Source organism: Megalobrama amblycephala, linkage group LG13 (genome assembly GCF_018812025.1).
Source record: "Megalobrama amblycephala isolate DHTTF-2021 linkage group LG13, ASM1881202v1, whole genome shotgun sequence".
NCBI classification, from domain to species: domain Eukaryota; kingdom Metazoa; phylum Chordata; class Actinopteri; order Cypriniformes; family Xenocyprididae; genus Megalobrama; species Megalobrama amblycephala.
This window is the reverse complement of record NC_063056.1, coordinates 14281850-14305661: the sequence shown is the minus strand read 5'-3', so window position 1 is coordinate 14305661 and position 23812 is coordinate 14281850. Positions and strand designations below refer to the sequence as shown.

Here is a 23812-nt window from a genome sequence, read left to right as displayed (position 1 = left end):
TGAAGGTGAGCTGGGCTCCGACATTGTCTTCAACAGCGTGGCAGAAGGTGAATGGTGAGTCATTTTAGACCAGCACCCACTCCACATATGCAGCAAAGCTCCCTCGAGGACAATCCACGGGGAGGTGCATAATGAGCGGTCGGGATAATGAGTGAAGCACGCCAAATCTAAGAAGTCCCTTGTGTGATCTTCAGGGAACCAATCTCCCTGCTTGAGGAGAAGCAGGCAGACTGCAGGTATATCCACACTTTTCATTTGTATAATATCTAATCAGGGTTCGTTGTTCTATGACGGTTAAGTGTAGTATACTCCAACAAAGAGTATAAAGATCTTTCTCCCAAAAAGCCATTTATATTGAGCATGAAATATTCTAAGCATGATTTTATAAACACATTTCCTTAAACAAAATCCTGATAAAACCCTTTAAGGTTCTATAGTGGCCCTATGATATCCCAGACCTCAGATTCTGCATTTCTCAAAATGCATCAAAGCAGACAGGAAATTCAAACACTCAAGAGTGCAATAATGAAATAAGGCAATTTTCCCCTCTACACTTTATGTATTTAATCTTACATCTTTATTGCAGGCTTCCAGTAGTACTCCTGCAATGAGAATGATGTTCTTCTCATGAATGTTCATGCTACTGACGTCGTAGCTTTCAAGTTTTGAAGAATGTTGGTAACCAAACAGGCTTCCATTGTGTGAGGGGAAAAAAACCTGAAACATTTATCAAAATATCTTCTTTTACATTCCACAGAAGAAAGAAAGTCATACAGGTTTAGAATAACCTGAAGGTGAGTAAAGGATGACAGACTTTGTAGCATCCTTAGGATGTACGAGTTTATTCTTTGAAAACCTCTGTATTAGAGCTCAAAACATCAGCTATAAGGCCCCTTTAAATTCCAAACTAATACAAAGAAATATTATAGGTGATTTGAAAAGTTTAGCCAAGTAGCGGGACGTGAATGCAGACTCGCACACAGAAGTAGAGACGTCTGCCTCTTACAGACAGCAGAAGGTGCTCTTATTTTATATAACACACTCACCAAAACAGCAGAAGAGTAATTGGCCTCTACAGTCCTCTCTGACTGTCACTCAAGAGACAGAGAAAGAGCCAAAGCGAGACAGAGAGATAGCGCTAGAACGAGAGAGAAGGTGTGTAGGAGGACGGGTGGGCGAAAAGAGAGGGATGAGACAAGGATGAAAAACGAGGGTATGGTAGGATACTGCGAGAGCCCACCAGCGTGTCACCTCTGAGTGAGAGAAAGAGGCGAAGGTGGTACATGTGAGTGTGTGCATATATGGTGTGTTTTCTGAAGTTCTGTAGGCAGGGAATCTAGCAGTGTGTGTGTGTGTGTGTGTGTGTGTGTGTGTGTGTGTGTGTATATAAATAAGAGTGGGCAGATTCATCTGTGTAGGCGTGTGGGTGGGTGAGAGGACAACAGACCCTGAGAAGAGCACTAAATTTCAAAATAAAGGTTTTTGAGGTCAGAAAGTTTGGAGTGAGATGGAGAGAGAAAGAAAGAGGATGTGATGGCCTGAGATGGGTAGTGATTCTGTTAGATGATTGACAGACCTTAAGGCTTCCCTGTGTGCAGAACAAAATTGAGCAAAGACAGATCAACAAACTATGCTGTACATTTTAATGGCTACAGGCAGCAAGCAGAAACATTTTTGGGAATATCATTTATGACACGTTACTCCAGATATTTTGCATTCATTAAAACCAAAAATTTTAATTTTGACCTAATTTTGTATTTAATATCATTTAATATCATTAATATCAATATCATTTTGTGGGGCACAAAAGGAGATGTTTTGCATAATGTTGCTGCTCAGTTCCATAAAATGAAAAGTGAATTGGGAAAAGGGCTCTCAAGCTCTTTGATTAATTGTTTTCTCTAATTTCTATAATTATCCTGTTGCTATCAAAATTGAATATCTGTTTGTTGTGAAAATTGCAAGGTCGTGACGCCAAGCCGACATCAAAGAACTAGCAGTGATGAAAGCCGACTGTATTGTTGCCTTGTGATGCCTCGTGAAAGATGACAGCCAACAACCATCTAACGTGTACATGAGTGGTCACAAACTCAGCTCCTAGAGGGCCACAGTCCTGAGTTTAGCTCCAGCCAGCTCCAACGTACCTGCTTGGAACTTTCTAGTAATCCTGAAGTCCTTGATTAGCTGGATCAGGTGTGTTTAATTAGGGTTGGAGCTGAATTGACCCTGCGTTCCATTCAGAAGGGCTCATCCCTATGCCCTAATCCCTTCAAAGGGTTTACCCTCCGGAGTGAGAGCTTCGAAGGGATGAAGGGTGAAGGGATCAAAAAAACTCTTCTTTTGGAATGCACTTCTGCGTCATCTTAACGAGACAATCAAGGAGGAGTAGATTGTGCAAGCTGCGCCCTTTATTTAACGTTAGTTTATTTATTTATTTATTTTAGGTTTAGCGCATGTAGGCTATATTGTATTTATGTATTTTAATCATTTGAATGGACTGATAAAGGGAGCTGTAAAGTATTTTTGTTGAAGTAGAAAGTCGTTTTGACCATAATAATGTACCAAATCTAACTCATATAAACATTAGGCTACAGTAGTACAGAAAAATATTATATATTTAAAATATGTATAAAATATTATACATACCTTTATAGTTAATCGAACTCTGAGCCTCCTGTACCCATTCTGTGACGTCAAACTTCCCTGTGCAAAGGATCATGGGGGCCCGAAGTGTCCATCAGTTGTTCCCTTCGAAATCCTTAATTCCGAAGGGCCCTTTGAAGTGGCCAGTTTTGAGCACTTCGGTTTGGAACGACCCTTCAACATGGCGGCCATGATTATTTTCACTCCGAAGTGCCCTTCGGAGGGCTATATATCCCGTTTGGAACGCACTGTGAGTTTTAGACTCCTGATATTCTGCGCCTGCATGAGACGAAATAACTTTCCATACCAGCAGGTGGCAGTAGTCTGACCATTGCAAACTGCAAATATGCAAGCCATTAACAAAGCAGCGCTTTCTTACTATTTTGAATGTGAATAATGCTGATCAACTGGTTTTTACTTTCTTCTTTAGAGGCCATGTTGTTATAAAAATAATTGCATACTGGAATTTTGTCACTTTTGTTTTTCCTTCTTGTGCACTAGTTCACTGAACAACCAGTCAGAGTGATCTCTCACCGATGGCTTCAACACCAGTTCAATCTGTTTAATTGGCCAAAAAGCCACCAACGGTGATCCGACTAGTGTCAACGGTGTGGAAATCGCAGCAAAAACTGGGCCTAAAGCTTCACAGATCATATTGCTACAACGGCCCGGTCCTGCAGATTTGCCTTGTACAACATCAGGAAGATTAGACCCTTTCTATCGGAGCATTCCACACAAATTCTTGTCCAAGCTCTTGTTCTATCCAGACTGGACTATTGTAATGCTCTCTTGGCTGGCCTTCCAGCATGTACTGTCAAGCCTCTACAACTGATCCAGAATGCTGCAGCAAGACTGGTCTTTAATGAACCGAAGAGAGCACATGTCACACCTCTCTTCATCAGTCTGCATTGGCTGCCAATAGCTGCTCGCATCCAATTCAAGGCTCTGATGTTTGCCTACAGAACGACCGCTGGCTCTGCACCACTATACCTAAACTCACTACTTCAGACTTATGCGCCCTCCAGAAGCTTGCGTTCTGCAAGTGAACGGTGCCTTGTGGTGCCATCACAAAGGGGCACAAAATCACTCTCGCTGACCTTCTCCGGGTCTGTTCCTGGCTGGTGGAATGACCTGCCACGCTCTATCCGAGCAGCTGAGTCTTTAGCCATTTTCAAAAAAATGCTAAAGCTGTATCTTTTTCGTCAACACTTGACCCAGTAATAGTAGCACTTACTTTGATTTCTATTCTTTTTCCATCTATTTGTGTATTTATTAAAAAAAAAAAAAATCCTTGCTACGAGCACTTTACTGACGGAACTGTGACTTCACACAGCACTTACGTACTGTAGTACTCATGTTGATTCGATTGCTTCTACTATTCTCATTTGTAAGTCGCTTTGGAGAAAAGTGTCTGCTAAATGACAATGTAAATGTAAATCCAAAGACTCTCAACGACAGCTCAATGGCTGACTGCCGGCTTGGTATCTTTAACAATACTTTTTTAGAATAAAAGTGAAAAAAGTGAAAGTGATGTCTAGCCAAGTATGGTGTCCCATACTCTGAATTTGTGCTCTGCATTTCACCCATCCAAGTGCATACACACAGCAGTGAGTATTAAACACACACAGACCATGAAACACACCTGGAGCAGTGGACAGCCATTTCTTCTAATTCGAGAGCTGCTATTTTAGAACACTGTGTCAAGCGCTAATCACTGGAAAATACACAATATGCAAATGCAGTGGGTAAACTTCAGTCTAATGCAGTGGTGGTGAACATCGGTCCTAGAGAGCCTCAGTCCTGCAGAGTTTTGCTCCAACCCTGATAAAACTCACCAGCCTGTAGCTTTCTAGCAGAGATCATATTATTACAGGGAATTAAGAGGGTCTGTACCATTGGAGAAAGTGTAACGGCTAACTTAATTACGTGCGGCATCTCTCAGCCTATTGTGTCGCCGTTCAAAACTCCTCCCTGCGTACCGCCAATGTGTACCGCCCGCACCACCAGTTAGCATTAGCCGTTACACTTTTTTGGCTAAAGGTTGCAGGCTTGCCTTCCAGTTGCTTTGCTTTCTAGCAACACTTCAGACCTTGATTAGCTTGTTCAGGTGTGTTTGATTAGGGTTGAAGCTAAACTCTGCAGGACTGTGGCTCTCCAGGGCTGATGTTAACCACCCCTGGTCTAGCGCAGTGTTTCCCAATCCTGTTCCTGGGGCCTGTACCATGAAGCTGGATTAGCTGGCTAGCCAGGTAAGTTTCAGATTAGTTCGCGCCAATCCTGGGTTTTAGGTACCATGAAAGTGACTTGACTTTTAGCGGTGTTCATCGCCATGGTAACTTACGCTCCACGGCTAACCTGCTCCAGGGCAGGTTATGTTCTGGTTCAGAGATCAAACTGAAATTGGACCAATCAGATGTGAGCAAAGTGACACTGACACACCCAACGCAATAAAGTCACTCCCCCAGTTTCTCTTCCTCCAAATTAAAGGTCATTATATAGTAAAAACAAATATTTAATGATGAAATTGTCTGTTTTTAATGATAATTACTTAGAATTATTTTATGATTTATATATGATTTGTATAATTATATGATCTATATTTTTATTAATCCATTACACACGCAAGATTAGTTTAACAGTTTTTATTTAGCATTTAGTTTCAATGAATATTACTATATATAGATCATATGTAATATAAATAAGCTGTAAATAAACTTTAAATATGACTACATGTGACCTTGTATGTTTGAGTCTCTATCGCTATATATTATCAACTATATAAACTAACTTCATAACTTTCACTTGCACTGATAGAGAAAGATCATTTCTTTTATTTGTCCTCTTACACAAGTATTTTCCATTAGTGTAAATGCGTTTAAATTCTTCATTTTCAGCAAAAGAGTTTTGAATGGTGCTGGCTCTCTCGCGAGAAGTGAATCAGAGTTTATCTCTGCTGCAAGGCATATGATTGGCTGTTCACCACTGATGTCACAGATTCATGTGCATGCGCTCCACAAACTCAGGATCAAAGCCTGAGTTGACAGAAAAAGTTGATGATCAGCATGGTACCAACAAAGCCAGATTGGAGTGGATTGGTTTTGTCAACTCGAAACTAATCCTATAACCCTGAGTTTGTTCATCTACCATCATGGTACAGGCCCCTGGAAGCACACTAACAGCACAATTTCCAAATATTCCTAATCAAACACACCTGATTCAACTCATCAGTTCGTTAATAGAAACTCCAAGACCAGAAATATATGATTCAGATAAGGGAGACATTCAAAATGTGTACTGTTGGTGTGCCTCCAGGAACAGGGTTGGGAAACACCGGTCTAGCGCATGTTTACATATAAAAACAAAGGAAAAAGATGCGCAGTAGAATGCAAAAACAATAAATGGAATTTTAAAAATGCAAGGTCTAGAGACATTTTTTTTATTTAACTTTTAACTTGACACAGCATTCTAAAAACTGAAAAAAGCTGAAAAAGATGCAAGATGCGCATGTTTACATACAAAAAATGTTAGCGTAGTGCAATACAAAAACACATGAACACCCTGGATATTCTGCCATAAATAATACAATTAAATAAAAGTTTTTGAAAAGAGGGTGAGCAAAGATTTTTCTTTTTTTGGCTGAACTATTCCCTGACTGAAACTGAGAGGTAAGGTTTAGTTGGGTTTGACAGCTGTGTCTCGCAGGTACAGACTTCAGCGAAGGCCTACACGTTTCTGCAGTCATTTCTCATATAGGTAGCTGGAGGATATAATGAAGACTCTGGCGCATTTCCCAGCTGTGAAAGGATTAACTACACGGTCAAATTATGCAGTCACGACAAGAAACAAACATGCTCATAGATGCACTACAGAGAGGCTGAGGCAATGGGAAATGTAGCGGAACATAAATTAAATGGGCGGATGGGATGGCACATTTACATATCGGCAACACCCCCATGCACCATGGAAATGCTGTTAATTAAGTATGTTTCATGTGCTAAATTGTTTGCTCAAGCCAAAATAACCCACCTCCAAATCTCTAAAATATGGACCTTCTGTCAGATTTTCCCACTTTTGGTTCAACTAATGTGCAAAAACATAAAAAAAAAAAAAAAAAAGAAAAACAGAAAAAAATTATATCAGAGAAAACCACTGCCAACACTCATGTGACTATTGCTGGTAGTAACTTTAGTCCATTACTGACTGCAAATTACATGATGTAGTTAGTAATGTAATCAATTGCATTACACAATTTAGGTAATACATTGCCCCCCCCCCCCCCCCAAAAAAAAGAAAGAAAAAAGTGTGGATTTAAATAGGCAAATGCTTAAGAGTCTATGATTAGTTCATTATTACAGTGATTATGTTTCTAAAATGTTATATGTTTGGCAAAAGTTCTTCTAACCATGATTGATGGAATGTGTAGCTTTTCATTTCTCAAACAACCATGTAGGAAGACACGTTATGGCCATATCCCAGGACGACAATGTCAAGATTCATCTGGCTCAAATTGTGAAAGAATGGTTGGGAGGAGCATGAAGACTCATGTTCACAGACTTCACACATGAATTGGCACCTCTGAGTCCAGACCTTAAAGGTACCCTAGATTGTTTTTTTACAAGATGTAATATAAGTCCTAGGTGTCCCCTGAATGTGTCTGTGAAGTTTCAGCTCAAAATACCCCCTAGATTTTTTTTTAATTAATTTTTTAACTGCCTATTTTGGGGCATCATTAACTATGCACTGATTTTTTCAGCGCGCCGCCCCTTTAAGAGATGCGCTTCCTCTGCCCCACGAGCTCTCGACTATATATACATCGCATAATCAAAGTTCACACAGCTAATATAACCCTCAAATGGATCTTTACAAGATGTTCGTCATGCATGCTGTATGCATGCTTCGAATTATGTGAGTAAAGTATTTATTTAGATGGTTACATTTGATTCTGTGTGAGTTTGAGGCTATGCTCTGTGGCTAAAGCTAGCATTACACACTGTTGGAGAGATTTATAAAGAATGAAGTTGTGTTTATGCATTATACTGCACGTGTTTAAAAATGAAAATAGCGACGGCTCTCTCGTCTCCGTGAATACAGTAAGAATACAGTAAGACAAAACGATGGTAACTTTATCCACATTTAACAGTACATTAGCAACATGCTAATGAAACATTTAGAAAAACAATTTACAAATATCACTAAAAATATCATGATATCATGGATCATGTCAGTTATTATTGCTCCATCTGCCATTTTTCGCTGTTGTTCTTGCTTGCTTACCTTGTCTGTGCACAGATCCAGCCGTTAATACTGCCTTTCCTTGTCTAATGTGTCGAATGGGCTGGCATTATGCAAATATTGGGGTCGTACATATTAATGACCCCGACTGTTACGTAACAGTCGGTGTTATGTTGAGATCCGAGTGTTTTCCGGAAGTCTTTTAAACAAATGAGATTTACATAATTTGGAGGAAACAATGGGGTTTGAAACTCAATGGTCTTTTCCATGTACTGAACTCTTGTTATTTAACTATGCCAAGGTAAATTCAAATTCTGATTCTAGGGCACCTTTAATTTCATTGAAAGTGTTTGGGATGTGCTGGAGTAGACTTTACAGAGTGCTCACCTCTTGCACTGTCAATACAAGATCTTGACCAAAAATTGATGCACCTCTTAATGCAAATAAATATTGTGATGTTATTTCCATCAAGAGGTGCATTAATTTTTGGTCAAGATCTTGTATTGACAGTGCAACAGTATTGAGTATGCCACTTACTTTGCAAAAAAGAAACAAAAACAACCCTAGAGAGTGCACACTTTCACTGCGTGTCAGGTGTAAAGCCCCAAAAATGTAATATTTAGTCGATTCTTAAAATTGGTAAAACTTTGCAAAAAGTTTGTGAAAAGAGACTACACTCATCTGTATTCAATGTATAAGAAAAATGTTTTTCTTATACCTTGAAAAAGTCACTTTTTACTTGAGGATTACATCACACGACAATTTTAGTTATTAGTCTAAACTTCTTTTTTTCCAAAACCATTTCTAAGAACTTGTCATTGACCATTTATGATTACAGATTTGTTCAAATGAACACTACTTACCTGTCTTAGTAAGCACCATTAACTAACCTGAAAATGTTAGTGTGGAAATACTGGCGATTCACAGTAAGTGAAAACTCATCTGTACAGTACAAAATGGGAGAAGCAGTTCTTATTAAAGATAGATTGGACGCTCATACCCCTGCAATCATATGTGCAGGTGATCATGATAATTACCCTTCTACAATACCACTTAATCAGTGGGGTGTCAAACTAGTCTGATCTAAACTGCTTTCCCTACAGGCCTGCTGAATGGCTTCGTTTACCCTTCAGGCACAACCTTAAATTATCTCCTTGCATGTAATCACTGCAATGTGATTAAAATAAACGCTTTGCCTACACATGCACTACATTTCAACAGAATTAACAGCTTTGGGAGGAACAAGTGGTGATAATTGTGGTGTTTTGGGCCATCTTTTGTGGAGAAAGAAGGATCTCATGCAAGCACAGAGAAAACGTCGCAGTTCAGAGGGTATGAGCTCAGGGCGACGCACAATACGATAAGAGCGTTACCATGGCTACACAGGCACTGGGCCAAAAGGGTGGGAAGAAAGATCGCACATAGCTGAAGTTCATCTACTGAGCGTTTTAGCCATTTGAACCTGAAGAAAACTTTTTGCGCGTTGATAAATGTTCTGTGGCGGGAGCTAAGCGATGTGAAAAGTGAAGTCAATAGGCTTTGCTTGTATAGCAGTCGTGATGCACTCAGGCTCAAAGGAAGATTTCACTTCTACCTCAACAGTTTTTGATCTGATTTCTGAGGTGATGTTCTGAAAGGCTGAAAGGAAAGGTCAGGTTAAGACAAGCCAAGAAACGTCATTTCAGGCACTCTCTTCCAAGGAAAGCAATAACCAAAGTACGTTAAGGTTTCAGACACCATACCTCTCTTTTGACAATTTCTTTTTAATAGACCATAGACCAAAACAGACCACATACTCACATTCAGTTAAATGTTTCTTTTTCAAAACAAAATCCATTAAAATGGACAATATACAGTTATAAAATACCACAAGATTGAAGAAAACCTCACAGTAAAGCAATAAGGTTGACAAAAATATTGAGAAGCAAGATAAATACACAAAATCTCTGTGTACATTTCTGAAGGATGATCTTATGAGTCAAGGTGGGACTGATTTAACTTCCTGTCGTGTGTCAAACCACAGACAGATCCCAGTCCTGAGCATATAGGTCCATGTCAATTCATAGCAATGAATCTCACTGGCCACTTTCTTGTTGTCCAAGCATCTTTTTTAACTTCTTAAATTTGTTTTTCCCCATTCTTTTCCTCCTTTTACTTTTGTTTTTCTTCTTAAATTGGCTCCCCTTTTTCTTCTCCTCCTCTTCTACCCCTTTCGTTGAATCTCCATTCTGTTCTGTTACCTTCTGCTTTTTGTCAGGTTTCTCAACCTTTTTGGATGCTTCACCATCCAACTTGGCAATTTTGGCTTTTTTGGGACCATCAGCTTTTTTATTCTGAGATTCCACTCCGGCTTTCTTCGTGGGCGGCTCTGATTTTTTCTGTTTTAATTTCTGATTCTTGCCCATGTTGCTTTTCGCTGGAGTTGAAGCAGGCTTCTGTTCCTTAGATTCTGGCTTTTGGATCTGCTTCGATGAGGCTGCAGTCTCCATTTTTGTAGATTCTACTTCATTTTCTGAAAAATAAATTTGAAATGCTAAAATCAGATAGCAAATAAACAAGTTGTGGAAAACATGGGAAATAAATACGTACCTGTGTTTTTTGGTGCTGTAGGGATGGTGTTAGACAGCTTCTTTAGCTTGGCCACAAAAAATCCATCCATGTTGTGGGAATGAGGGTAGAAACGGCGAGACAGTTTCAGAGAGGGATGGAAACGTCTCTCTTTGAATCTGTGGAAAAGAGATGTTTTTTTCTAAGTGCACTTCATAATTTATTATGCTTTCTCAGGCAAACTCACTCATGTAACTCAATTTCTGGGAGAACAGCCTTTATTACTGTAGATGGATCTCAAATAAGGCCTCATTACCTGGTGAATCCCTCCTTGCCAAAGTCTAGTCCAGTGGGGACCAGCTTAACATTTCTCTTCTTCAGAGCGTAGTCCACCACCCACTCATTCTCCTCCACCTATGGAGAAGACAAAATCAAACCTTAATAAGAAATTCACTTTAAAAAAATGAGCATATTTAGGAGGACATAAAATGCAATCATCCAGACATTTCCGTAGATTTTCATACAATTACTCCCCATCAATCTCTTCCACCTTTCCTCTAAAATTTGCATTATAGAGCTGGTTTAAAAAGCAATATCTGGGTCAGTCCATGTCAAATCAGGCAATTAAAAAAGGTTTTTGCTGCACCAAACTCAGATTTAGCTCATAGGTTGCTTTGTTGTAGGTGGTAAAAGTAAGGTCCGTCAAATATTTCTTGTAGATTCTAACACTTTCAGGCCCCTGAAGTATTCATTATTTCCAGGCCAAAAGTCTCATGTGGGAAGCCATGTTCAGGGTATGACATCTCAAGTATTGTGATTCTGGCCTCTATGGAATTGGTCATTTGTTCCAGTCAAGCACAAATGGTTTTCAGTCTCCTCTGAGACAAATGTTTTCATAAAATGTGAGATATTAACATTTGGAGTCCTTTGGAGAATCTTGGAAAGCTCCAAGGACATACATTACTGTTCAAAAGTTTGGGGTCCATATAATTTCTTTTTAAAGAAATTGATATTTTTATTCAGCAAGGAAACATTAAATTGATCAAGTGTGACAATAAAGACATTTACAGTGTTACAAAATATTTCAATTTCAAATAAATGCTGTTCTTTTGAACTTTCTACTCATCAAATCACCCTGAAAAACATCTCATATGGAAGCATATGGGTAGCAATATTCAATTTGAAATGTAATATGCAAAATTGCAATGCAATATGTAAAATGGCAATGTATTTCTGTATTTAATTTTACATTTTCCATACGTTCCAACGTTTGGAGCAAAATGATCGTTCAAATTCAATATAAATTATATATATATATATATATATATATATATATATATATATATATATGTTTTATAAGTTGCAAAATTAAAATGTATTACAGAAATTATTAGATATGTTTAACACATTCAAGCAAAAATTATAGCAAATGTATAACTTTTTTATTATTTTTTTTTTCTTAAATGCATTTACATTCAAGTTAAAGACATGAGATTGCATTTTTATTAAATATCACATGAAGTGGCAAAATTTAATGTGGATTTGAAAACGCATTTAGAGCCGATCATGCCCTTTTACTGTATTTTTGCTCAAATAAATGCAGCCTTAGTAAGCATAAAAGACTTCTTTCAAAAACAAAAAATCATACCAACCCCAAATTTTTTTTAGTAATAGTTTACATCTTCAAACCTGAATGTTTTATATATTAAATATTTAATATATAAACCTAAAATTGTTTATTGTATTTTTATTAAAATTACTATTCTTCAATTACCAATGTGCAAAAAATAAAACTATTAAAAATCAGATATGTTCTGCATACTGGGTATCAAACACTAAAATAATTAATAAATCATTTTTTTAATTAAATTACTTAATATGTATTGGTCATTACAAAAAAAAAAAAAAAAAAAAAAATGTACATGTTTTACATGTAAAACTCACCATAATAGAGCATGTGCAGTAAACAAGGTATCCGCCAGATGAAGAATCAGCATTGATAGAGTCAATAGCAGACAGGATGAGCTCCTTCTGCAGGTGAGCCGACCGAAGAATATCAGCCTCATCCTGAGAGAAAGAAATATTTCAGAGTTCTATATGTGCAAAAACTAAAATCCTTCAGAAAAAAGGCTGAAAAGAATGAAAACAGGTGACATTCAGAACAATTACCTTGCTAGTTTTAACTGCTGGATCTTTGGAAATGACTCCTGTACCTGAGCAAGGAGCATCCAAAAGCACTCTGTCAAAACCTCCCATCACCTACAATACAAAATACAACACCTCAGATTAGACACGCTTATGGAAATGTACAGAAAACTAATACATATACCAAAAACAAAACAGAATATTTCATTCTCAGTTAACCATGTTGTCATTAAAAATGCTTTTTTCAAAGAAAGAACATGGAAAAAAAGGATGATGCGGACCTTTGGGAATTGTCTGCCGTCATAGTTACAGATGACAGAGTTAGTGACACCGAGACGATGGATGTTTCCCACCACACTCTTCAGTCTGTCTGCATTAGCGTCATTAGCCACAATCATACCCGTGTTCCTCATGAGCTGAGCTGCATCACACAAATGATACACATTTTGGCTTTACACGCACTCCAAAAACATTTCCTGATGCTTACTTTTTCACAATATGTAGAAAGGCAATAATGTGCATTATTTCTAAATGACTTTTATTCTTTGGTGTAATTTGTGCCAATAAAAAAAAAAAAAAGACACCGAGATGAGCCGCTTTACAAAAACACAGCAGTTGGCGTGACAGCCATGGAGAAGCATATGCTCACCCATATATGTGGTCTTGCCTCCTGGAGCGGCACTCATGTCTAACACTGACTCCCCCTCCTGGGGAGACAGCGCCATTACAGGAAGAAATGATGATGCACCTTGCAGCATGTACTGGCCTGCCAAATATTCTGGAGTTGCTCCTGTATGAACGAGAGAATTACAATTAACACTTATAGTCATCAAAAAAAAAAAAAAAAAAAAATCTTATTTGGAAATTACGGTGGCGCATTGCTGCCACATACATATTTTTCCACTCATTTATGTCGTTCAAACGACATCTTTTCTCGTTCAAACGACATTATGTCGTTCAAACAACACCTTTTCTCGTTCAAACGACATCTTTTCTCGTTCAAACAACAGATTTATGTCGTTCAAACGACATCTTTTGTCGTTAAAACCACATTTTGTAAGTGACGTGTACGAGAAATACCTTTATCTGATCTAGAGAATTTATATAGCCTAGATCAGTGCCTTTATCACACTTCCGCACTCGAAAAGCAGAAGCAAATATAGTGTAAAATAGGCCTACCTTTCGATGCCTGGATCGATGGCAGTGCAAAGTAATGAACACAATATTATTGTTTTATTGGCCTATATGCAGTTTCTAATAGCCTAATAAAGCACAATTTTATCATTTAGCATTCCTTATTTTCTGGAAAATATAGGTTTATTGGCCTCAATGAGTCTGAGACTCCCGGTCAGAGATTGTGTCTCAGACGACATTAAATATTTTGTGAATATTTGTAAATATTCGTGACATAACAGGTGGAAAAATGACTGTACTGCAGTTCTGTGGATGTTTTGCCTAGGCAAGGTTATTAGCCTTTAGTTAACTAAAATAAATAAACAAACTATTAAAAATATTTATGCTGCAATATGAGAAAATAAAAATATTAGTTGAAAATGCTATTTTTAATATAATTTCGTTTTTTCCCCCTGACCTTCAACCGATGCGATCCTTTCATTAACCAACAAGATTGTTAAATTAGAATTAAACGAAATTACAATGAAGAAAAAAAAATCCCATAGTTTTAGGCTATAGCCTATAGATGAAACAACAAAATATGAGGATTCTTGCATCATATGTAGTGCTTCTGTGAAAGGAATAAATAGCCTATTCCTATATAGCTAGGCATACACAAAATATATTAAACCTAAATAATGAACATATTAATAAAATGAAAGAAAAAAAACTGCGACAAGTAGCCTAGGCTAGACCATCGATGAGTTTCGATTCATTTTTGAGAAGCAAGTCCACGGAAATGAATTGCTTGTCTTTATTTTTCAAGCAATGTTATTGTGAGTGTACAAAAATAATAGTTATACCTGCAGATTCGAATGGTGTTACTCTTATGACCATAAATGTCTGAGTATTTTAATTGTTTCCGCTTTTATAAGAAAATTCAAATGAACACACCGGCGCCTCACGCGCACACACAAGGCTCAGTTTTAGTAGCTACTTGACATCGCAGCCTGTTTATTGTCAAAATAAAATACAGTCAGCCAAATACAGAAAAAGTTACTCTGTTAATTTATAGTCTGTGTATAATCAGAACGTTTAGCTAAATAATAAATAGGCTATTTAACATCCAAAAACTGCACATTTGGATTTATGCCAAATGGGTTTCTATTTCAGTTTAGCTTTAAATTAATTCGTTTTGGCTTGACGTTTATATATTATATTTTTCATTCTTGTTCTGTTTTTCTGAATACCATTAAATTGAAAAGATTTGTAGCGCAAGGGGAACTAAAATAGCCTGTGTAGTGATGCCCCCTATGGGATTAAAATGCCAACCTGGAACCGGGCCTGCCGGTAAAAACGAAATTTTTACAAAAAATATGCAAAACATGAAATTTAGGCTATTTCCACAACAAATCCTTTAAATTGTTCTATGCAAATAAAATTAATTATATTGGCATTCATTAACCTATATTTTAAGCGAAACAACAACAGCCTAAAATTGCTAAATTTTGTTATAATATTCATTCAAATTAATTTTACTGTACAAATGCAGAGTTAAAAAAAATAGTGTTTAAAAGATTACATATATTGGAAAAAATGGTAAGTAAATGTTAGCCACATAAAATATAGGTTAGCTAATGAATGCAAATATAATGTTTATTTTGACAATAGGCTGCGATGCCAAGTGCTACTAACTGATGGTGTGCGCGTGAGGCGCCGGCGCGTTCATTTGAATTTTCTTATAAAAGTGGAAACAATTAAAATACTCAGACATTTATGGTCATAAGAGTAACACCATTCGAATCTGCAGGTATAACTATTATTTTTGTACACTCAACATACCATTGCTTGAAAAATAAAGACAAGCAATTCCTTTCCGTGAACTTGCTTCTCAAATATGAATCGAAATGGTCTACTTGTCGCAGTTTTTTTCTTTCATTTTCTTAATATGTTAATTATTTAGGTTTAATATATTTCGTGTATGCCTAGCTATATAGGAATAGGCTATTTATTCCTTTTATAAGATTTCATCTTGTTTTTTTCTCCGTTCACAGAAGCGCTGCATGTGATGCAAAGAATCCTCATGTTTTGTTGTTTCATCTAGGCCTATATGTATAGCCTAAAACTAAACCCATGGGATTTTTTTCTTCATTCTAATTTCATTTAATTCTAATTTAACAATCTTGTTGGTTAATGAAAGGATCGCATCGGTTGAAGGTCAGGGGAAAAAAGTAAATTATATTAAAAATAGCATTTTCAACTAATATTTATATTTTCTCAAATTGCAGCATAAATATTTTTAACAGTTTATTTATTTATTTTAGTTAACTAAAGGCTAATAACCTTGCCTAGGCAAAACATCCACAGAACTGCAGTACAGTCATTTTTCCACCTGTTATGCCACGAATATTTACAAATATTCGTCTGAGACACAATCTCTGACTGGGAGTCTCAGACTCATTGAGGCCAATAAACCTATATTTTCCAGAAAATAAGGAATGCTAAATGATAAAAGTGTGCTTTATTAGGCTATTAGAAACTGCATATAGGCCAATTAAACAATAATTTTGTGTTCATTACTTTGCACTGCCATCAATCCAGGCATCGAAAGGTATTTTACACTATATTTGCTTCTGCTTTTCGAGTGCGGAAGTGTGATAAAGGCACTGATCTAGGCTATATAAATTCTCTATTATAGATCAGATAAAGGTATTACTCGTACACGTCACGTACAAAATATGTGGTTTTAACGACAAAAGATGTCGTTTGAACGACATAAATCTGCTGATTGAACGAGAAAAGATGACGTTTGAACGAGAAAAGATGTTGTTTGAAAGAAATGTCGTTTGAACGAGAAAAGATGTCGTTTGAACGAAATAATATGTCGTTTGAACGAGAAAAGATGTCGTTTGAACGACATAATTGAGTGGAAAAAATAATATGTATGTGGCAGCAATGCGCCACCGTAGGAAATGACACTGGAACTGACCTATGGGAACAGAAGAGTCATAGATAACCAGCCCCACTTTGGACCATTTCCCCAGTGGATCCAGGTTTACTCCTCTGTTAATCAAAGCCTGTGTTAAAAAACAAGCTATTAGAACCAAAGGCAATTTCTGAACCAGACATGTGTAAATGGCATTTTGGGTTTGATTACACCTATTAATAACGTCCATTTCAAGTCTTCCAATCAGAAGTGGTCAGACAGTCACAGAATGAAAGGTACATTCTTAAAAAATAAGATTTCAAAAAGGGGGTTTTGCAGTGATGTCATAGAAGAACCATTTTTTGGTTCCCCAAAGAACCTTTCTGTAAACAGTTCTTAAAAGAACCTCTTTTCTTAGTGTAAATAACATTCTAAAAATCTAAAGAACCTCTTTCTTCTATAAAGAACCTTTTGTGGAATAAAAATTTATGAAACCATAGATGCCAATAAAGAACCTTTATTTTTAAGTATATATTAAAATGAGTCTCAGACGCATCTCATGTGACCACGCGTCTCAGATTTTGTGACTGTATATAGTATTCCAAATGAGTGTTGAAGTTGGCATAAAATGAAAATTCACTATTTTGCAAGTAGATCTATTACGAATGATTTGTCTAGCACGCCTTTTTTTTTTTTAAACTTGTAATGTTAAATTAAAATGTCACAACTGGACAAAGTCTTCTCTGATGACGTATGCTGGACTTGTCCAATCATTTAGTCCGATTAAACCCCACCCCCCATAATTGACTATAAGCTCGCATTCATTTTTCAGTGCAACATTCACATCTCAAAATCAAATCTATGACTGATGCACAGAACCAAGTTCCCGCCCTACATTTTTTCTTTTTCCAACAATCCATTATCAAATCCAATAAAATATCTCACTACTTCAATTTCATTGCGACTTTAAGGTGCGATGATATTTACCTTTGCACTGTAAAATTTCATGAGCGAAATCCCATTAATGGGCATCCGTGTAACCAGAAATTTAGTGAGGGCAAAATTTCCCCCATGCAGATTTTGTATTCGGTTCAAGTTCATTGACAAATTCACCGCGTTGACCAACAGAAAGCAGCTCGATTTAGAAGTGACCTCTGTGTGAGGGGTGCTTTGCACATTGTTACATTAACTTTGTAATAATCACAAAAATGTGATTATTTCGAGTGAGAGGCTTGATATTGTAAGCCAAAGTTCTATTTTAATAAAATTTTGGATCTGCACGCTTCATGTGAGAAAACATGCGCTTGCATACGGGTGTACCATTTGTTCTGAGAAAAAAAAAAAAAAAAAAGGCTAGGTGGTCAAAAGCACTCTATAAAGTAATTTGTAGTCGCATATGACATTTACCCTCAATGATCCAACAGCAGCCTTCAAATGTGAGCAGAAGCTATGGTGAAATACTGTGAATTTGAGTTATCCTTGATAAACAAATATATTTTGGTTTGTATTGGAGAGCCTCTAACAACAACAAAAAAAGTACTCATAATGTTCCCTCTCTTAAAATGTAAACAAATGTAAGTGTCAGCATTATTGTATATGTCTAATGTATCGAAATCTATGAGGTACAACAAGCTTATCGATGAAATTCAATAAATCTGCCATTTCATTCTAACCGTTACTCCTGGTTGGATGCTTCCGTAAATATTTATTAAAATCAAATATTTTTCAACTAAGTTTAATGGTGCAAAGCATCAAGTTATAAGTAACTTAGTACTTGTTTACGTCAAAACTAGGCTTTGTCCAAAAAAATCCTCTTTTGTGTGGTGTCATTATGATTATTTAACTGCTCCTGATTGAGACGGAGCATCCCCGATCTCAAACTCTTGATCTTGAGCCAATGAGAGTGAGCAAGTGTCACCTACCGGATGTAGGATGCCACCGGATGCATCTTTAGCTAAAACTTAGCCACAAACATGCCTCGAAAGTGGAGTATTGAGAAAGAAGTTAACCCATTTTCTTTTTATCCATTTTGTTTTTGTCAAAAACATTGTCCTCCATTTGTTTTTCTTCTCAAGTCACGTTTGATCTCGCGAGTCTCCGTGAGATCTCGGGTCACTGTGAAATAATTCCGGCAATCAACGGGTGTGTGGTCTCGCAGTCCGGTCAAATCATTTAGTGTGTGCATTCAGAGGATTATAATGCTAAAACTCGGTTGAAACTGTCTTTGGTCTCCTACAGTTTTAAAATCGGTTAATATTTGAAAATCGTCTAGTGCAGGGGTTCCCAACCACATTCCTGGAGGCCCCCCAACACTGCATGTTTTCCATGTCTCCTTAATCAAACACACCTGATTCAGATCATCAGCTCATTAGTAGCAAACAGTATAGAACCTAAGAGGTGACGTTTTTGAGTAACAGCCACTAGTTGGCGCTCTGGTAGGGCGGCCGCCATTATGGGGTGAAAATACCAACTGGACCATAGAATCCTTCACATCTTACCCAAAATCGGCGAATTTCACTGCCAAATCAGAAGTGCAATATAACAGTTTTTTAAAATTAAGTCACCAGTAAATTGTATGGCTCCTACAGTAAATGTTGCATTGTCTTATATATGTATTATTTTACCAGTTGTAAAATCCAACCATTCATCCATCTGAGGTAACGTAGTTAGCCTACTTTATTGAGTATTTGCATTTTATGCAACTTTACACATTTATTAATAGTAAATTAATAATTAATAAATTTAAGATCATCATGTTTGCAGCGAACAATACATTTCAGAACTAGTGGAGTAACGGTAATAATATCTAGGTCTCAATTGAAATAGGCTATATTGCACGTTTTAATGGATCACGCTACAAACAATGATCTTATAATACATGATGCATTGCTGTGTCCATTATTGCATAATTCCCACTTTTGGACACTTTTGCTTTAACGCACATTAGAACACACTGCAAAATCAAGCTGTTATATTCATGTATTTATTGTCCAACATTCCTAATTTTTCTGATGCATGTCCTTAATTTAATTTCATATGTTGGTATTAATTCAGTGTTTATAATGCTAATACTTGAACTTCAAAGAATTTTAACCCAAACTGACTGGGTTTCTAGAGAGCAAAAAGGTTTTGTGAAAAAAGTGGAAGACTTAAACACAAAGTGTGTAAAATAAACTACATTTGATGATCACTAGTGATAGTATTTTATTCTGTGGTGTCATCATTCAGGTTGGATTTTAGCTTTAATGTACTTTTTTTTTTAACAAAGCAGCTGATATTGCCATAGAAACTATTGGGCTACTGAGTCGCTTTCACCACAAAATAGCGGAAACGCAGGGCTGCTGCTGGGCGCCGGTGTTTCAATGGAACGTTTTATTGAGTGTCGCTTCTTCTTAGTGTATATTCTTTGTTAGTAGAGACTCCAAGACCTGAAATGGGTGTGTCAGACAAAGGAGAGATACAAAATATGCAGTGTTGGGGGGCCTCCAGGAGCGTGGTTGGGAACCACTGGTATAGTGTGTCCTAGGCCTTATCGGCATTAACTTTTCCAGATGCATCCGGATGCAGAAGCATTTAACAAATACGATGCATTTTCCAATAGCTCTAATGAGGTTTCTGTAATTGGATCACATTTTGGAACCCATATTTAGCACAATTCAATCACAAACCAGGCATAAATTAGACCTCTGATACAAAATATCACATTTTGGAAAAAGAAAGAAGACTTTCCAGACCTGAGCCAAGTCTCTCCTTCTGGTTTTCAGGGTGTTGGTTCTGATGGTGACTGGCCGGTGAATTTCATTGGCCTCAAGAAAATCAATCAGCTGAAATTGAAAATTGTATTTGCATCTCAATCAACATACAAAACCTTTCCAAAGTTTTACAAAGAATTATTTTCTGATATAGATGTACTGCCAATTCATATAGAGGTGGAGGGGGTGTGACCATCCACCCCTTCAGATCTTGACAGACAGTTACTTTATCCTGTTAGCATAGCCACACACCTTGTGAGGAAGCAGATGGGTGGTACTAATACAGGAAGCATCTACACTTCAGCAATTTCACTTGTAATAAAAGCTGTCAAAGACTAAAGAGACTAAAAAGCAAGAGCACATACACAAACACACCTCAGAGAGAGGGAAAAGGTCCATGAGTTTGCTGATGAGGAACTCGTTGTAGCTGTAATAGGTGCAGAGGTCAGAGCGCAGCAGAGAGAGATACTCCGATCTCTCCTTGCCCTCCTCTCTCTTCTCACTGAAGTGAGACAGCACATCCACATTATCTTTGATCCTCTGATGGATGGTCTGTAGGTCCATCAGTAATAGACCTACATACATGTGAGATGGAGGGTTAAAAATACACCTCTAGATCAAATAATCTGTAGTTTGATGACATAATAAAGTTGGACTCACCCTCCTTGGCTCTCTCCGCTGCAGCAGGGAGTTTGAATTGTTCCGACTCGTGAAAATTTGCCTGCACAGTATCCTCTTCCTCCTCCCCCTCATCATCTTTCTTTAAATCATCCTGTTCCTCTTCTTCTTCATCATCATCATCATCATCATCATCACTCTCTGGTTTCATGCTTGCTTGTTTTTTCTGTTTTTTTGCAGCTTTTTCTATTGGCAGAAGCTGACAGGGCAGAGGATGATGGGATACAATAAGGAATTGGTCTATGCTGACCGTTTTTTAAATATATATAGTATAGAACAGTATGTAAAGATAGACATTTCAAACAGCAGTCTTTGTCATAACCTCTCTACGTTGTATACTTCTGAAGTAAATAATTATTTTGCATTTTAAAACCAATTTTGATTGCTTAAATCTTGGCAATCTGATTAAACAAGTCAAGAAAGATGTTAAAACTTGCTCTTGAGATCACTTGCAGTTAAATCACATGGAAATGGAAAGTCAAGCACACTCCACTGTGGGATACAGTATTTTGTGCTCCAAACTTCACATATTTTTTAAAAAGTGGTAGGACATTCATATGTTTAATGGAGAAATTGTACATACTGTGCAAAAGTAGTATACTACCGATTTCGTTTCATACCTCTTCTCCATCACTGTCTTGTTCATCCCCTTCATCAGCACCATAGTCGTCCACCATATCTTCATCATCATCATCCTCCTCCTCCATTTCCTTGTGATCCAAGCCTTCTACAGCATCATCATCATCATCATCTTCCCATTGGCTGTCACTGTCCTCATCTTCCTCACATTGTTCTATCTTTCGTTTCCTCTGTGCTGGTTTGAGCCATTCACTATTCTCATCTGAGAATCCTGCAATAAATGTGAATTAAAATATTAATATTATAAAAGCAACAAGAATATTTTTGGTGCACCAAAAAAAACACATTAACGACTTATATAGTGATGTCTGATTTCAAAACACTGCTTCATGAAGCTTCGGAGCGTTATGAATCAGCGTGTCGAATCAGCGGTTCGGAGCGCCAAAGTCACGTGATTTCACCAGTATGGCGGTTTGACACGCGATCCGAATCATGATTCGACACACTGATTCATTTATGCTCTGATGCTTCATGAAGCAGTGTTTTGAAATCGGCCATCACTATACAAGTCGTTATTTCGGTTTTTTTGGCACACCAAAAATATTCTCGTCACTTTATAAAGTTAATGTCATTGCTGGCTATGCAGGCCTCACTGAGCCATCGGATTTCAACAAAAATATCTTATTTGTGTTCTGAAGATTAATGAAGGTCTTACGGGTGTGGAACGGCATGAGGGTGAGTAATAAATGACATTATTTTGATTTTTGTGTAAACTAACCCTTTAATTTACAAATTCGGTGGTGTATAAACATTGTTACTCCATTTTAGTTTCATTTTGAAACCTTTATGTACCTTTTTTGGGTGTTTCCTCTTGTTTGGGTTCTTTGGTCACTTGAGTTCTCTTTACAGCTCTGTCAAAATGTAATAATAATATTAATAAAAATAATAATAATAGACAAGTTATCATCAGAGAGCTAAGAAAAAAGGCCCCCCCCAAACAAAAAAAATAATTTTACCGTTTTCTTGCTCTGCTTGAAAGTTTTTTGGGTCCATCATCTGTGAATAGAAGATAACCACAGTTATAAGTTATATGAAACATTGTAATAATGGTTATGAATATATTAATAATGAATTAATGAATAACACCACAAAGGCCAGTAAACAAATCACTCCAAGTATGTTTATGTATGATTTACCATCAACCAAAAACTTGGACAGCTCAGTTTCTGCTCCCTTCTGTTTCCTGGCCTTGCGTCCAGGTCCTCTTTTCACCTTAACGGTGGGATCCAACCTCCTGCCCATGACTGACACCTACAAAGTTGTTCTGGGGTAACAATAAAAGTAACAAATTGAACAGATTTCACCAGAAGTAAAACAATAAACAAAACAAAAAAGATAATTATAATGTTAGAAGCACATAAACCAGTCCGGCATGTGGGTTGCCATGCCCCATGTGGCTTTCATACTGTATGATAACACTTTAATGAAAACATACTCATCTACACAATTCAATGCTATCATTGTATTAAAATAGATGTCTAACTTGTAATCGTGACAAATACTACTTTTACTTGGATAACTAGTTGTTTGATTGTCAGATAGGAGCGTGATGCGGCTTCCACTGTTTAACACAGGTTATGCTCACATTCATAAGGTCAATAATATGCAGGACCATTGTGCTTATAATACTGAAGTAAATTCAATGCCATGTTAACATAGCATACATTATGTTGTATTCTGCGCACCATTCACTAGCACGCTGCAAACCACGAGACTAGCTTACAAGCGATTAAGACACAAACAAATAGTAACTGTAAACCAAACAGATACTCACTGTTTAACAAAGACGAGTTCTTGCGATTATCCAGATCTTCTCTAGAACACTCCGAGAAATTTTAGTTTTAATTTGCTAAAGTTGCCAGAGTACATGTGACTCTCATGCTGCCGTGAACTAGCGCACATGTGACTTCAGCTGCACACGTTGGATTTCCGGAAGTTGTTAGCGATGCCCGATTGGTGAACGATTCATTCTTCGGAGTCGGATCTTTTCTCAATCCGTTGATTTTTTTTTTCTTAGTATTTTTGAGGTAAACCGAGGTTTAAATTAATGTACTTTAATAACAAACAAACACATAAAACACAGTTTTGATAACATGCATTTTTATTTATTTATTTCGAGCCAAAAGATGTAAATTAA

At 37.1% G+C, this 23812-nt stretch overlaps 1 protein-coding gene and 1 non-coding gene across 2 annotated transcripts; both read right to left on the bottom strand.

The window, feature by feature from the left end:
* Positions 1–9618: 9618 nt before the first annotated feature.
* On the bottom strand, positions 9619–23607 carry nop2 (NOP2 nucleolar protein homolog (yeast)). Its single transcript, XM_048153136.1, has 16 exons — positions 23450–23607; positions 22812–22939; positions 22632–22671; positions 22468–22526; positions 21657–21886; positions 21019–21235; positions 20734–20933; positions 20341–20430; positions 16670–16757; positions 13217–13357; positions 12849–12988; positions 12592–12681; positions 12367–12489; positions 10739–10836; positions 10465–10601; positions 9619–10387 (listed from the first exon to the last, which is right to left on the bottom strand). The coding sequence occupies exons 2-16, from the start codon at positions 22915–22917 to the stop codon at positions 9951–9953; spliced, it is 2196 nt and encodes a 731-aa protein (XP_048009093.1). The 5' UTR covers positions 22918–22939; positions 23450–23607; the 3' UTR covers positions 9619–9950.
* Positions 20507–20648, bottom strand: LOC125244277. The gene has a single exon (XR_007179287.1). It is a non-coding gene; the product is annotated as a small nucleolar RNA SNORA29 (small nucleolar RNA).
* Positions 23608–23812: the final 205 nt, after the last annotated feature.